The sequence below is a fragment of the Terrapene carolina genome, unplaced genomic scaffold (assembly GCF_002925995.2).
Source record: "Terrapene carolina triunguis isolate 2854851 unplaced genomic scaffold, T_m_triunguis-2.0 Scaffold121, whole genome shotgun sequence".
NCBI classification, from domain to species: domain Eukaryota; kingdom Metazoa; phylum Chordata; order Testudines; family Emydidae; genus Terrapene; species Terrapene triunguis.
Window position 1 is genome coordinate 1,336,566 of NW_020664472.1, and position 14,126 is coordinate 1,350,691.

At 40.5% G+C, this 14,126-nt stretch overlaps 1 protein-coding gene across 20 annotated transcripts in view; it reads left to right on the plus strand.

The window, feature by feature from the left end:
* LOC112126064 (neurexin-1) overlaps positions 1-14,126 on the plus strand; it is a 1,188,344-nt gene that overhangs the window by 312,868 nt on the left and 861,350 nt on the right. Inside the window, exon 5 of one of the 20 annotated variants that reach the window (XM_024224455.2) lies at positions 6,698-6,717. The exons of the other annotated variants lie outside the window; for them this stretch is intronic. Within the exon in view, the coding sequence (XP_024080223.1) occupies positions 6,698-6,717 (20 nt within the window). The remainder of the gene's footprint in view (positions 1-6,697; positions 6,718-14,126) is intronic. 20 annotated transcript variants of the gene reach the window in all.

The following is a 14,126-nucleotide window of genomic DNA, read 5'->3' on the forward strand; positions in this document are numbered from 1 at the left end:
CTTCAGGCTCTTTGTCTCAACCTGGTGAGTTGTTGCCTGTCTGTCATGTTGTCTGAGAGGATCTGAGACTCAAAGACCCTTATTCTTTTTTGGACTTGGAGAAGGTGTTGACCATTCCTCCATGGTGTCTCTTGTATCAGCTGATAATCTCATATGGCTGTTTGGCAGCCTCTTGTGACGCCACTGTTGTTTGCAGCCATTGTTTCCCTTTGGAGATGTTCAGAGCATAACTTTCATGAACTGATGGCAGGTTCCAGGATTCCCAGATCTTTTTTTTTTTAAATTTTGCCTTACCTGCCACTTTATACATCTGTGTGTCCCCAGTGACTCTGACATTAGTTTGACACTGCAGACATTCTTGTTTTCTGTTTTCTATTAAAATGTCAGCTGATGATGGTCCATGCTTCATTGGTGCCATTTTGTAATTTAACAGTGCTAAATACAGACCAGAGTCTGACACCACAGTAGGTGCTTTATTATTCTGATACTTTATTCCACCATCATGTTGGTTTGGGTTAATAGGGACTAGCAGTTATGTGTCTAAACTGCTTAAACCTATGCCTACTAAACTGTGGCCCATTGTCAAACATTACCATGTCAAGTATATCATGTCTAGCAAAAATAGTTTTGATATACACAATTACTTATTTAGCTTTACTATCTTCTAGTAAAGCTATTTCAGGGAAGTGAGAATAATAGTCTAGGACAAGTACATATTTATTTCAGCCAACAGAAACAAGTCTATGCCTTCTTTGCTTGGGGGGTGAGGAGAGGACAGCAATTTTTCCTATGCCACCAACATATGGGCTCTTTCAGTCAAGTGGGCTTGTATTTGTAGCATATGTGACAAGCCTTAACAGCTTTCTCAATGACAATGTTCATTTCAAGCTAGTATAAGGCCTGGTCTACACTGGGGGGGCGGGGATTGATCTAAGATACGCAACATCAACTATGAGAATAGCGTAGCTGAAGTTGACGTATCTTAGATCGACTTAGAATTACTTACTTCGCGTCCTCGCGGCGCGGGATCGACGGCCGCGGCTCCCCCATCAACTTTGCTTCTGCCTCTCGCCGAGCTGGAGTTCAGCAGTTGATGGGAGAGTGATCGGGGATCGATTTATCGTATCTACACTACATGCGATAAATCGATCCCCGATAGATCGATCGCTACCCCCTGATCCGGTGGGTAGTGTAGACATACCCTAAGAGATCTGTGTCCATTCTTAGATTTTTTTCAATCCCTAAATGACTTTCATGTATGATCTTCAGGTATCTTTTTTAAGATATTTTTTTCTGTAAAATCCTAAGTTTCACCATCTTGATGCCTTTCAATAAAATTCCCTCTAGTACTGACAGGTCCCTCTTGAACTGATGTTAGGGGATGCTCTTGCTGCCTTGTGCTAATACCTTTATTTGCTTCTTACAGGGTCTTGTACCTTGCAGTAGCTCTGGTAATCATAGTCCACCTTTTTTTTCCACCAGAGTGACTTGTACAAAATCTAGCTCTGACTTTGCTCCTCTGCACTTTTGTCAAGTGTTCTAACGAGTGTGTTTGCATCCCCCAAATCTTTCCCAGGTTTGTATTCAATTTGCAAATCATGCACTAACTGAAAAAAAAAAAACCCTGTATTTTGAGCAGGTGATGTTTCCTGCCCCCTTTTGGCAATAGCAATACGTGATTTATGGTCAGTTTCAGCTAAATAAAGACATGAAACTATTTACACCCATGGACTAAGGCCACAGCCAACTCCTCTGTTTGAGCCCATAGACACTCAGTTTTGTTTGTAATATGCTAACTAAAGATTTTTTAACTAAAAAAAAGGAAATAAGACAGTTATTTACAATGTTAGAGCAGGCCAACACACACACAAATGAGTTAGTCTTAGATGCCAAAAGATAATAGAAACTTTTATAATAAGCAAAGTCCATATGTCCTTTAGGGCTAACTCAGGCAAAACAGCTGGGATCTTTTGCTTATGCTTAGTGATTCTTGCTCGTTTAGAGTCCAGGCAGCAAAAAGAACCAAGTTTCTATTTGTCAGAGATTTTTATCCCCTCCTCTCCAGAGCCTAAGCTGATGGGATGAGTTCATGAGCTGGTCTCCTCTTCCTGGAGGAGGTTAGGGGTGCAATTTAAAAAGCCTTTGTTCTTTTGATGTCTCTCAATAGCTCATTTGGTTTCAAAGGCCTTATTGTTCCACAGGACCTAACATCTTCAGTCAGAAGCTAGCATTTGCATTTGAGAAGACTTCTTTCCTCTTTGATGTGTTTACATAGTTACCAAGGTTCACAATGCAAACATTTGCTATGGCTTTATAACATGGGGTACAGATAAGCGAGCATAATACATGCAGCATCCTACAAGCTATTCATAACGTCTAAACACCAAACACATTCTTACAAATCTAATATCTATCTTAACAATACTAACATAAGGTGAGCCAGACTAGTTTCCAGCTATGCATTTGTCAGTGCTCAGTGAGGTCTGGGGCCTTGGCATGAGCTGGCATCTAGTCTGCCAGTGCCACAGAGGCATCCATGGACAGCTTAATTTTGCATTTAGTCATAGTACCTCAGGACTGGGGCATCTTTAATTCCTTCAGTTTCTCTAAATCTTACGATTTGCATACAATGTCTATAATTGGATATCTTTATACAGTAGAGCTCTGTTTGCTGGATTGGGTGGCTAGGTTTGGCACAAATTTCCCTACATAGTTCACTGTTCCAAGGAATCACTTGTTTGTTGGAGCAGGAACCTTAGTGATGACCTCAACCATACTGTGGTCTACCTGTGCATGCCGAAATGTTAATTTCTGCCCAGGTAAGGTATTCCTGTTACGTAGAGCTTACATTTTTGTTCAGCTTTAGCCAGCCGATATGGCTCTTTCCAGAACTGCTCGGGGAACCCTCTGGTCATGGACTTCTGTTTCCTCCCCCCAGAGTAAATCTGTGTAAACCTTTGTAATCTCTATTCAGTCAAAAATTGTTGTAGTTTCCTCTGAAACACTGTGGGTATCAAACACAACCCAAGCAGCAATCTGCAGAAATCGTGTCTCCCAAAGGGGGTGTTGAACATGCGCAAACGTGGGCTCTGTTTTTTCTAAAGGCACCTGCAAGAAACCTGCTGATGAATCAAGCCTAGAAAAGCATTTGGTATAAGCCAGATACTTCCTCCCCTCTTCCCCTAAATTTCTTCTTCTGACTGGTAGTGGAAAGTGTTCACTTTAACATTTATTTGGGGTCTATATATAGGGTTTAGCCTTTTTTTCTAAAATGACCAGCAAGTGTACCCACGTTGTTAGTTCTTCTACTTACTAAATGATTCCCAGAGCAACAACCCTCTCCAGCTACTCTTTTCGCTTCTTCCTTAGGGTGAGGTGAGTTTTCCTCTGGGCATGAATTGTGGGATGGTTAGGCTGTTTCAGCTCTATTCTGTATTGTGTGGAGAGCTTTCCTACCTTTTGAAAGACATCCTCAAACTCTTCCTCAGTTTTTTTGGATCCTACCCCCTCCAATTAGTTCACACTCTTGATGAGACCAAGGGCTTGACACATTTTTAAGTCATTAATGTTGTTTTCCTAGTATTATTACAAATTGTATCTTTCCCCAATTTATTTACCCATATGTTTATTTCCCATACTCCATTAGAAGCTCACCTCTATAAGCCCTTACCTGTTTACCTTCTTCTGCTTCTGGCTTTTCTTTCAGTGCTACTATCACTGTATCAACAGTGTCCAAAATCAATAAATGTCCCATTTGTTTTCAGGGTGATTGACCATATATCTTGTGCTGCAACATTGTCTATTGTTCCTATGAAGAATTCCTCTGGGCCAGTGGATCATCATCATCCTGTTTATCAATGTTTTGCACTCTCTTGGCACTTGCCAACTCTTGCAAAGTGAAGTAATCCATTTCAGTTTTGAAATTTTTTCCCATCTTCCAGGCATAGTCTTGGCTTGTGTTTGCCATGGTGTACAGCTCCATGTGCTCTTTTTCCTGGACTACAGTTCTGACTGCTGTGCATCTTTCATGTCTCTTTCCTTATAGTGTTTTTGGGTTCTCTATCAAGTCTCAGAGTGAGAGCACTGTTGACCCTTCTTAAACTTCATTCTGTGCTGGGTGACATGTCAAGGGTTAATGCAGGGTCTTCCAGTAGTCTGAGTTGTTTGACTCTGATTCCAATCATGATTTGATTTCTTATCAGGGACTCTAACACCCCAAGATGGTCTCTTCAGCCTTAAGTCAGTCAAAAATTCTTCTATAGTTTTTCTTTTTTTTTTTTTTTTTTTTTTTTTGGTACTGTTTAAAAACTTCTCTCATTTCATTTTTAAGTTTAGTGAAGTTTTCAAATATTTTTAATGTAGTTTCATAGTTAGCCTCCTTTGCCTAAGTTAATTGGAAACTATTAAACACCTCAAGTGCTTCAGAACCAGCTATTGTCAGAATTTATAAGGCTGCCGTCTGACTGTTTTCCTTTTTTCCTGGCAGCCATTGCTTCCAGATACAGAGAACAGCAGTATTTAAACCTTCTCCACTTGTCTTCCACATTTCCAGAGCGTTTCAAATCTGGTGGGGCTTTTAATTGCTCCATTATTCCACTTGGGGTATTTTCTTAGTTTGTTTTACTCCTGGTACCATATGGTGTAGTGCTTAAGGTGCTTTCAGGGGCTCTGTGTTATTCTGAGTGCGGTTCCAGCTGGCTGTGTATAAAAATAATAGAAGCTTCAGAGTGCCCTGCCCAGACTCTCTTGTAACAAAGCACAGCCCTTAAAAGCACAGCCCTGCAATACCACAGATTGCATGTGCCAAAAAACTGTCATTACCTTCCCCATTATGTGTCAGTCCTTTTTGCTAAATATTATTAGGAATCATTGTTTCATTGGGAACTGTCCTCATTAAGTGGATTTCCTGATTATCTGTGACCTGATTAACTAGAATGTGCTCTACTAGTATAGTATGCAAAACAATGATCTGTGATTTTTTTTAATTGCATTGTTTTTCAATTTGTGAGGCTATCTTAGTTCAAGAATACAGGTCCTTCTATATTAGGCTGATTTTCAATACCAGTAAGAGTTGCTTTCCAAAGGGACAGAATACCATAAAGTCTAAAGCACTTATTTCACAGGAACATGCATACAATCATTTTATTCATAGTTGGAGGAATAGGGAAAGACTCATTTCCTTATGCTGATAGATTTTCATTCAGAACGTGGCATCTCAGAGCAGGTCTGTCCATGAGGTAGCATGTAGGTCACTTATAGTAGGGAGTAAAACAGGAAAGAAGGATATGAGGCAGCATGGTCTAATAGGTAGTGGACTGGGACCTAGGAGACCTAAGCTGTTTTGGGGTGTGGAGAGAGGAGAAAATTGGGAGGACTATGGCTACAGATTTACAGTAGTGCTAATGTTGTCTTGGATAGTTATACTGTAAGATATAAAAACTATTTTTAATACCATCCTCAAAACACTGTTCTGCAATATCTACTAATAATATGTTAATGTTATGGAAAAATCAGGCTGGAAACTTCATCTGTCTGAGATAGTGGTTCTGAGAGAAGATGTATATATACTATGCTAGCCCGAGAAGCCTGTACTAGGGCAATGAAATCTTACTTGGAACCAGAATCAGGATAAGGGATTCATGTCTGTATATCATCCCAAAAATTCTATGTAGATTGCAGAAGTGAGCAAACTCAAAGACAGCCAAAGGAAGTTTGGAGAGCTGTGAACAGAAATACCTTCAGAAGATCATGAATATCCAGGGGAGGGACCAGGTAGGGGATGAAGCTATTGAGGGAATGATGAAGCAGAGGGTGTTGTCAGTGGGATCAAACAGGGAATTGAAGACAACATATGGTCAGGATGGAGAAACAGAAGCTTCCAAGAAATGGGTATGAGAATGAATGAAATACCCTGATGAAATGAAGTCTGGATGGAGATAATCACCGAAGAAAGTCCTTTGGAAAAAAATATTGCTTACTGTAGGCTGCATGGCCATGCCTCCTTGTCAGTCTCTGAGGGATGCCATGCCCCCTCGCTGTTGTAAACCTGTAAAGGTGAGCTCAAATTGGGGAATTAGCTTCATCTAGTGCTCCGGTCCTCCGGCCGGGCAGAACAGTATGGCAGTCTATGAGCCCTAGGCCCAGTCAGTGTGGGGCAGCAAAACAATGAGTAGGCTCTGGCCTGAAATCAGGGCAGAGCGGCTAAGCAGTCTGAGTCCCAGTAGGGGTGAGGACCATAAAGTCTAGAGGCTCAGGTAAGGGTGAGCACCAAGAGAGTCTAGGTAGAGTTGAGCACTAAGGGGAGCCTATGAGGCTCTGGTAGGGCTGCGTGAGGAGCACTGGCTTCCTGGCCTAAGGAGGGGAAGTACTGCCATCCCAGGAGAGATTCGGGCACACCCAACTCCACTGCGTCGCAGCCCATGGCCCTAACAGTGGCAGAGTGGCCCACCACTGGTCAGCAGGGATCCGCCCGCAACATGCTGACCTTGTATCAGGCCAGCTCCCAACCAGACTGTTTCCTGGTTTCCCTGGGCTGCTTCCTATTCTCCCCCTCAGGTGTACCTGTGTCTGTTGTCTTGGGGAGTTCTGGCCAGTCCGCAGGTGGCAGCCCCAACAGCTCCTCAGCATCTCAGTCAGCTGGCAGCCCAGGGAGATCCAGCCAGTGCCCTGGAAGCTCCTCTGTGGGCTCCAGCAGCAGGAAGGATGCATCCATCTCCTGTGGTGACTCAACCCCAACTGAGCTGCAGGGCCCACCTTTTGTACTTCCCCTTCCTGTCCCACCTTTCCACTTCCAGTGGGGTAGACGTGGGTCTCCTGGCTCGGCCCACTAGGGGGAGTGTTATGGTCCCTCCCTGTCACTCTCCGAGGGAGGCCATGCCTCCTTGCTACACTTACTTTTAACATATATGGTGCACTTGCACCTAGTGTAAGTGGGTGTGATTCCAATGATATCAATAGTTTCACCTGAATTAATCAAAGCTGAATTTGTCCCATTGTGAGGTCAACTGCATGTGCTATAGTCTATTAAAAAAATCCTGCTTAATGTATACTATTTTGCTCTCTGAGAGCTTGCTTTTATTATAGTTAAAAAGGAGCAGAGCATTTCAAAACATGTATTTAAATCTATTTACATAATTTACACACCTCAATTACTAGATACAGTTTCATACAGTAGAGTTTAGAGTCTAGCACAGAATGAAATCAAGTTACCATTAGAAAAAGAATAGTGTGTCAAAGCAGAGCATTTTATACATTTTATGCATTTTAATACAGCCAAATGCAAGGAAAAGTTGGGAACCAAGAATGCAAAATGGGAAACCCTGTGTTGGGAAGTAGGGACTCAGAGAAGGATTTAAGATTCATTTTAGAAAATCACTTTAACTTAATCTCTCATTGTACTGTTCTGGCAAAAAGTTAGAAATAGAAATATAAAAAAGGGGAATATCAAGTAGAAGTAGGGACGTGATCTTGCCTCTGTATACAGTATTGGTAAGATCACTGTTAGACTGCTGTGTACAGTCTGGTGTTCACACTTCACGAAGAATGAGAGAGTTCAAAGGAGGGCCCCAAAGATGATCAAGACTGAAAAGCAAGCCCTATAACATGAGGCTTGAGGAGCTCAACTTATATAGCTTATCAGCAAGAAAGTTGACAGGTGACTTGATCACTGTGTATAGATATCTGGAAAAGGCACATGGAAAAGGTATCTGATAGTTTGTGGCTTTTCAACTGTGCTGATGAAGACATAACAAGATGCAATGGCTGGAATTTGAAGCTAGATAAATAAAATTTTTAGTTGTGGGCATAATTAAATATTGACACTGCTTCCCAGGGAGGTGACAGCCTCACCATCACTTGGAGTCTTAAGCACAAAATTAGATGTCTTCTAAATAAAAAGAGATGCTTTAATCCAGTTTATAGGAGAAATTCAATAGCTTGTGTATGTGCGGAGGGGTGTGTGTGTCAAGCTGGATGGTCATAGTGGTTCCCTCTAGCCTTGGAATCCATGAGTTGATCCCCTGTTCGTCCCCTTCTTTTGTGGGCTGTAGAGCGAACAAGATTGCCTGCATTGCCCTCAAAGTGCTCAGAACTTGCAGCTCTGCTTTCAGATAATGTCAATAATCAAATTTCAAGCTTCAGGGTTTCAGCAGTTGCCTGTAGGTGTCAGGAAGGAATTTTTCCTCTCATACACAATTGGCTAGATGTATTCTAGTGGTGGGAGATGGGAGGTTGCACCTTCTTCTAAAGCATTTGAGATTATCCACAATTGGAGATGGGACATTGTTCAGACTGGGCCAGTGGTCTGAGGTGATACAGAGAATCCTCTTTCTAGATGGCTGGCTGGTGTGTCTTGCTCACGTGTTGAGGGTCATACTGATCTCAATATTTGGAGTCAAGAGGGAATTTTCTTCCAGGTCAGATTTTTCAGGGACTGTGGGTGGGGACAATTGCCTTCCTCTCCAGTATAGGGTGCAATTGACTTGCTGAGATCATCTGGGCATATCTCACTTAATCAAATCCCTGCCATTGCAGGGATCTCTGGCATTGGTGGCACCTTGGTCTCTCCAGTTGTCTGCCTATTGCTCCTAAAGACTGAAATGCTGTAGCCTAACTAAAGTCATTGGACTTAATATAGGAGTATCTGGGTGAAGTTTAATGGCCTGTGTTATACAGGAGGTCAGACTAGAAGATCTAATGGTCCATCCTGGCATTAAACTCTATGAAACTGAGATTATTCCACATGTCTAATGTTGATACGGTTCTTTTTAAGCATCTGATCACATTAAGACACACAATAGGTTGTCTGGGCTGTCATATCCATTGACGTGCCCTGGCTGTGTAATGGGACACATGGGGGAGTTGATAGTAATAAGACAGTCTGGAGCATCTTGTTGTGAGTAACAAATGTAAAATTAAAAAATAAATACATTTAAAAATATCTACATTCTAATAAAACTGGAGTGGGCATGTTAAATACCTTCGGTTTTGGAACCCAGTCCTGCAAAGAGAACCACGTGAGCAGGGCTCTACCGTTTTTGCCGCCCCAAACAAACAAACAAACAAAAAAGCCGCTCGGACTGCCGAAGCAAAAAAAACCAACCACTTGGACTGTGCCACCCCAAGAATGGACGGAATGCCGCCCCTTAGCATGTGCCACCCCAGGCATGTGCTTCCTCCGCTGGTGCCTGGAGCCAGCTCTGCACGTGAGTGCATCGTTGAGGTCAGCCAGACTCTCTGAGTATGTTCACACCACACACTAAGCACAGGCTCTGACTCAGGTTTGAGGCCAAGCACCCTACCCTCCACACACACACACATCACTCTGACTCAGGTCAGCAAGCAATCACTGCCTGGGTTTTCACAACCTGCTAGGGGGCTGAGTCAGAGGCAGAGTTCTGCTGTGACTCAAGTCCAAGCCCTGTCATTTTGCATTGTAGACACAACTCAAGCCACAGAACAGAGTCAGAAAGTAGACGCAGGACCCAACTCCACTAATTGGAAGCCCAGGTTTACAATGCATTGTGGACGCTCAAGCGGGAGCTTGGAAACACCAATTCCACAAGTCCGGGTTCCATGGACACAGGTTTAAAATGCAGTGTAGACATGCTATATGGGTGTAGGGGTCTTGCTGCCATGGTTCGCTTTGTAGTATCAGGACCTGGGTTTAAATCCTCTGTAGTGAAGGGATGTTGGAAGTTGTGACCTCACCTGTGAAAGGGAAGAGGGTGAAGAGCAAGAATCCAAAGTTCACAGATCCAATATATTTTCTTATGCCAAACAGAGACATATCTGTATCTCTCAGTGGTGGGGTGTGTGCATGTGTGTGTTTCTATAAATCCTGTTAGTCATCATGCTTTAAGAAATCCACATTTCATTTGTTTTGGGGTAAATGACTGAGCTGAAGTAATTAGGCTCTTCTCTCCATGAACTGAATGTGTGATTGTGAACATCATCATAATCTGGACACATTTTAATCAGCTTCTAGAGGGGCAATAAGTTAATATAGTTTTATAATTGGATCCTTATGGAGTTGGAGAAGTAGCCCTCTGCTATATAATGATCTGCTCAAAAGAACAGTTGTGGGACTCCTATACCTCCATTTATCATTTCAAATGGATTATATTTCTTTGTCTAGGGAACAAAAATTCAGTATAATAAGCATTTCAGTAAAAATCAATCGGAACCACTTGTTTTAGACCCTGGATTTTAGACTCTTCTTATCTAAATTGGTATAGTTCAGTCATATGTTCAGCTATTTTACATAAAAATTGGTACTTGTCCTCATCTCTTTTTACGTCCTGAATGCTTGGTTCTATTTAACAATAGATGCTTTTGTTGAATAACTGTGGCAGAAATTTTAAGGTAAACAAATCCTGCTTTACCCAGACATCTGATCACTGGGAGCTATACAGAGCATTATGTACTTGGCGCCTGGGCCACCATAGATATTTTGAATTGTTTCACTTTGTCAGTTTTGGGGGTATTTGAGAGGGCCTGACTGGGTTCTGGAGTTTTTTCTATTTAATTTTTTGGTACCAAAGTTTAAACCTAAAAGATAGTTTTCTGAAAGAGACAAAAGAAATAATTAAAGTGCATAAATAAGCACATACTATACTGCTCTGCGATTATAGACCTCAGTCCTGCAATGAGTGCTGTATAGTTGGGTGCCTGCACCCTCATAGAATCCCACTAGTCATAGGGGTTCTGTCCATGTGGAGCACATTGCAGTATTGGGGCGATAGTTACCATAAGAAACTAGTACTTGTATATCCCCAGTGCCATGAAGTTTCCCACACACAACACACCTATAGGGGGTTGATCTTGTCATTGGAGTCAATAGAAGCTTTCCTTTTTTGATTCATTGGGAGCAGGGAAAGTACCAGGGATAAATCCACCCATCCAGTATGAACAAACTTTGTTTCTTCATGTTTTTTAATTCATTTTTTTTTAAATCTATTTTGTTTAAATATTTCTCTGCAGTATTGGCCACACAACTTTAAACCCATTGTGCTAGTGGCCCAGGTATTAGAAAATGAATGACTACAAACAGAAAAGAAAACTTGATATCCAGATAAGTCTGGTTTCATTCCTGAAGTTGAGCAAAATCCCACAAGAAAGCAAACCTTAGTGATCAAAAGTAAATGAATTTATTTTAGTGATCTTAAGGGTGTTAGCAACACAAGTGAGCAATACCTTTATATACAATATTGAAAGGGCCAGATCCTTATGCATTCTAAGTAGCATATTGCTTTAAGAGTAATCCCATTTATTTCAGTTATCAACTAATCATATATTTAAGCATTTGGGGTTTTTCTTTGAGCGGGTGGTTTGGGATGGGTTCTGGATTGGTGTCAGAGCATTCAGTAACTGTCAGGATTGAGCCCAAAATGCCTGATCCAGAGCCCATTGAAGTCAATGAAAGTTTCCATTGGTTTCATTGATCTTTGGATTAGACCTAAAATGACTGAGTGGTAGAATGTGGGCCAAAGCAATCCTTGAGCATAAAGAACACTGTAGAAATTACCAGACCATTTCATAACCTCAGTTTTCAGAAAGACTTTCTAATTGATTTAAATGGGGAAGATCTGCTTAAAATATGATGGTATGATTTGACTCAATATTATTTAAATTGCATTAAGACAATGTGGAACAATTTATAAAAGACCATGGTAAATTTAATTTGAGCTGAAGTGCTGATATTTGCATAATTAAGTGTGACTGAAGGTTTTAGGCTAGTAAAGGTACTAAATAACATTACACAGAAACGTATTTGAAGTGCCACCAAATAGGCTTGTATAGCTAGTGTTTTTTAAGATATAGAACCAAATTTACTTTTTTTGAAAGTTTGTCATGTTATTGCTTTGCCTTAAAGTTCAATTAACAGGCTGAAGCAATATGAATAAACACACAGTGTACTATTTCAGTTTGAACTAGAAAAAAAACGTTGATACTCATTAGATCAGACACAGGGCTTTTCAGATGTGTACTCTTTAAAAAAAAAAAAAAAAAAAAAAAAAAGGATTCTTAGTTGGTGTGCTTGCAACGTTGCTACTGCAGGCTTCCCTGTATTGAAGTCTGGACACTGCCAACAAAGTTTTAAGTGATATGTACTGGCTACCCAAGCAAAATTGTTTGGAAGGTTTCCTTTCCTTCTTTTCCCCTTTATTTTCAGGAATAACTTTTACAAAGAAAGACCTTCTTTTTTAGCATTGTCATTCCTGGCAAGTTGCCACAGCGGTGTTGAAACACCTATTGATGTTAGCTATTCAGCTTTCAGTTAGCTATTAATAACTTTGTCAAATGTAGTACACATATATAATATAAATAAATAAATATACGCCAATTATTATTAAATTGATGTAGTGCCTTCAGTAATTCCAGATAATGGATAATGGATTTTATTATAGGTGAAACATAATAGGGAAGATTCACAATAGATGATGAAAACGACAACAAAAAAGGAAATAGTAAGCAAAAGATACATGTATTTTGTTACTGAATGGAGGCGGGGGCATCATTTCAGTAAACATCTGTTTTAGAGCTTTTTGTTGAAAGATTGGGATTGTGACTGTATTATTTAAGGATATTTCTAAATAATGCAATCTCTAGACTATTTTTTTCCCACTTAATGTGCTGATTATTTCTTGATGGTTTTAAAATGCATGCAAATAATTTATAGCTGAAACATTTGGGAGCAGTGTTTGAAACAGGTCAGCAATTAGATATAATTTTTTGACCCAATAGCTTAGAGGTAGGGACAAATACTGATTTCTCTGAGCAGGTGCAGAGCTCAGTCACAACTCCATACCATTTGGCTCTCTATCCACAAAGAAGTAAGCAAATCCCAGAAGGAGCAGACCCTTCTGTGTTGGCCACAGATCTGTTCTGCAGCAACCCCTATCTGGCCGCTTCTCCTGGAGCAAGATCTAACAGAGAGATGAGTCGGGTAAGATTTACCATCGTCTGGGATACAAGTCCCAGTATGAGTATGAATATAGATAGACCATAGCTGGAAGGAGACAGTAGGTTTCCTTTCTGCAAGCCTTCTATGGCAATGTTTAACAACAGATATGAGGCTAGGATTACCTATATGTCCTTAGAATAGACTTTAAAGGGACATTGCCAAAATAAAATGTAGTTGTTTTGAGAAAAAAAAAGTTAAAAGCAGTTGCAGGTACTATGTCGTCTTTAAAACTAAAATAACATTCTCTCCTGTTCTGTGAAAGATCCACACAAACAAGGCAAACTGACTTCTTGACAAGTTAGGGAATATACTGACTTACCTCAGACTCAGTATGAATGCTAAAGTAGAGGAAGGATGGACCTACAGCCGATGACCTGTTTGGCTAAAGAAACCAAAGACAAAAGTTAAGTCCTAGCAGGCTTATACTGAATTTGCTGAAAAATATCTGGAAAATGTTGATTTATAGCATCCAGTATAAATTCTGCAATGTGCTAGCAATATTTTCTTTATGACAAAATTCAGAATGCTGTCCCTGATTTATTGGTGTGTATGTCAAAGAGAATGTTATTCCTTACATGATGTTCATCCATGCAAGCAAATATTTCATAGTCATTAATTTCTTAGAGTTCTTCAAGATTTGGGTGGATATGTGTGCATAGGGAGAAGCAGGCTTATTAAATTGATCCAGACATGGCTGCTTGCTCTTGAGTGAATGGTAATGAGGCATGCTTGCAGATGTTATTTCAGATTGAAGCTGAGTATTCTGAATTGTCACTGAAACATCTGTAATAAGTTCTGGATGTTTGCTGCATCTGGAAATCATTCTTATATGCCTGGTTTCATTAGCAATAAGGTTCTTGTGATATGATACTATGGAAATAAGACAGGCAATTTTGAGGATATAGTGTGAATGTTTGTTTCTTTTCCTGGTTTGTATTTTTGAAGACTTACTTTAATTCAATAACGTAACAACAAGCCTAATTAAAAGCATCCTGTTTAAAAGAGCTGAGAGGAACTCTTGTTTTACTGGACTGCTTGCTTACTTATGCATTCCTTTGAGATGCATAACTGCTATTTAAAACCAGGAATACCATTAGAACTGAAAATGTCACAAACCACTAGAAACTTTTGAAGTGCATGCACCATCTGGTGCTTTTATTTA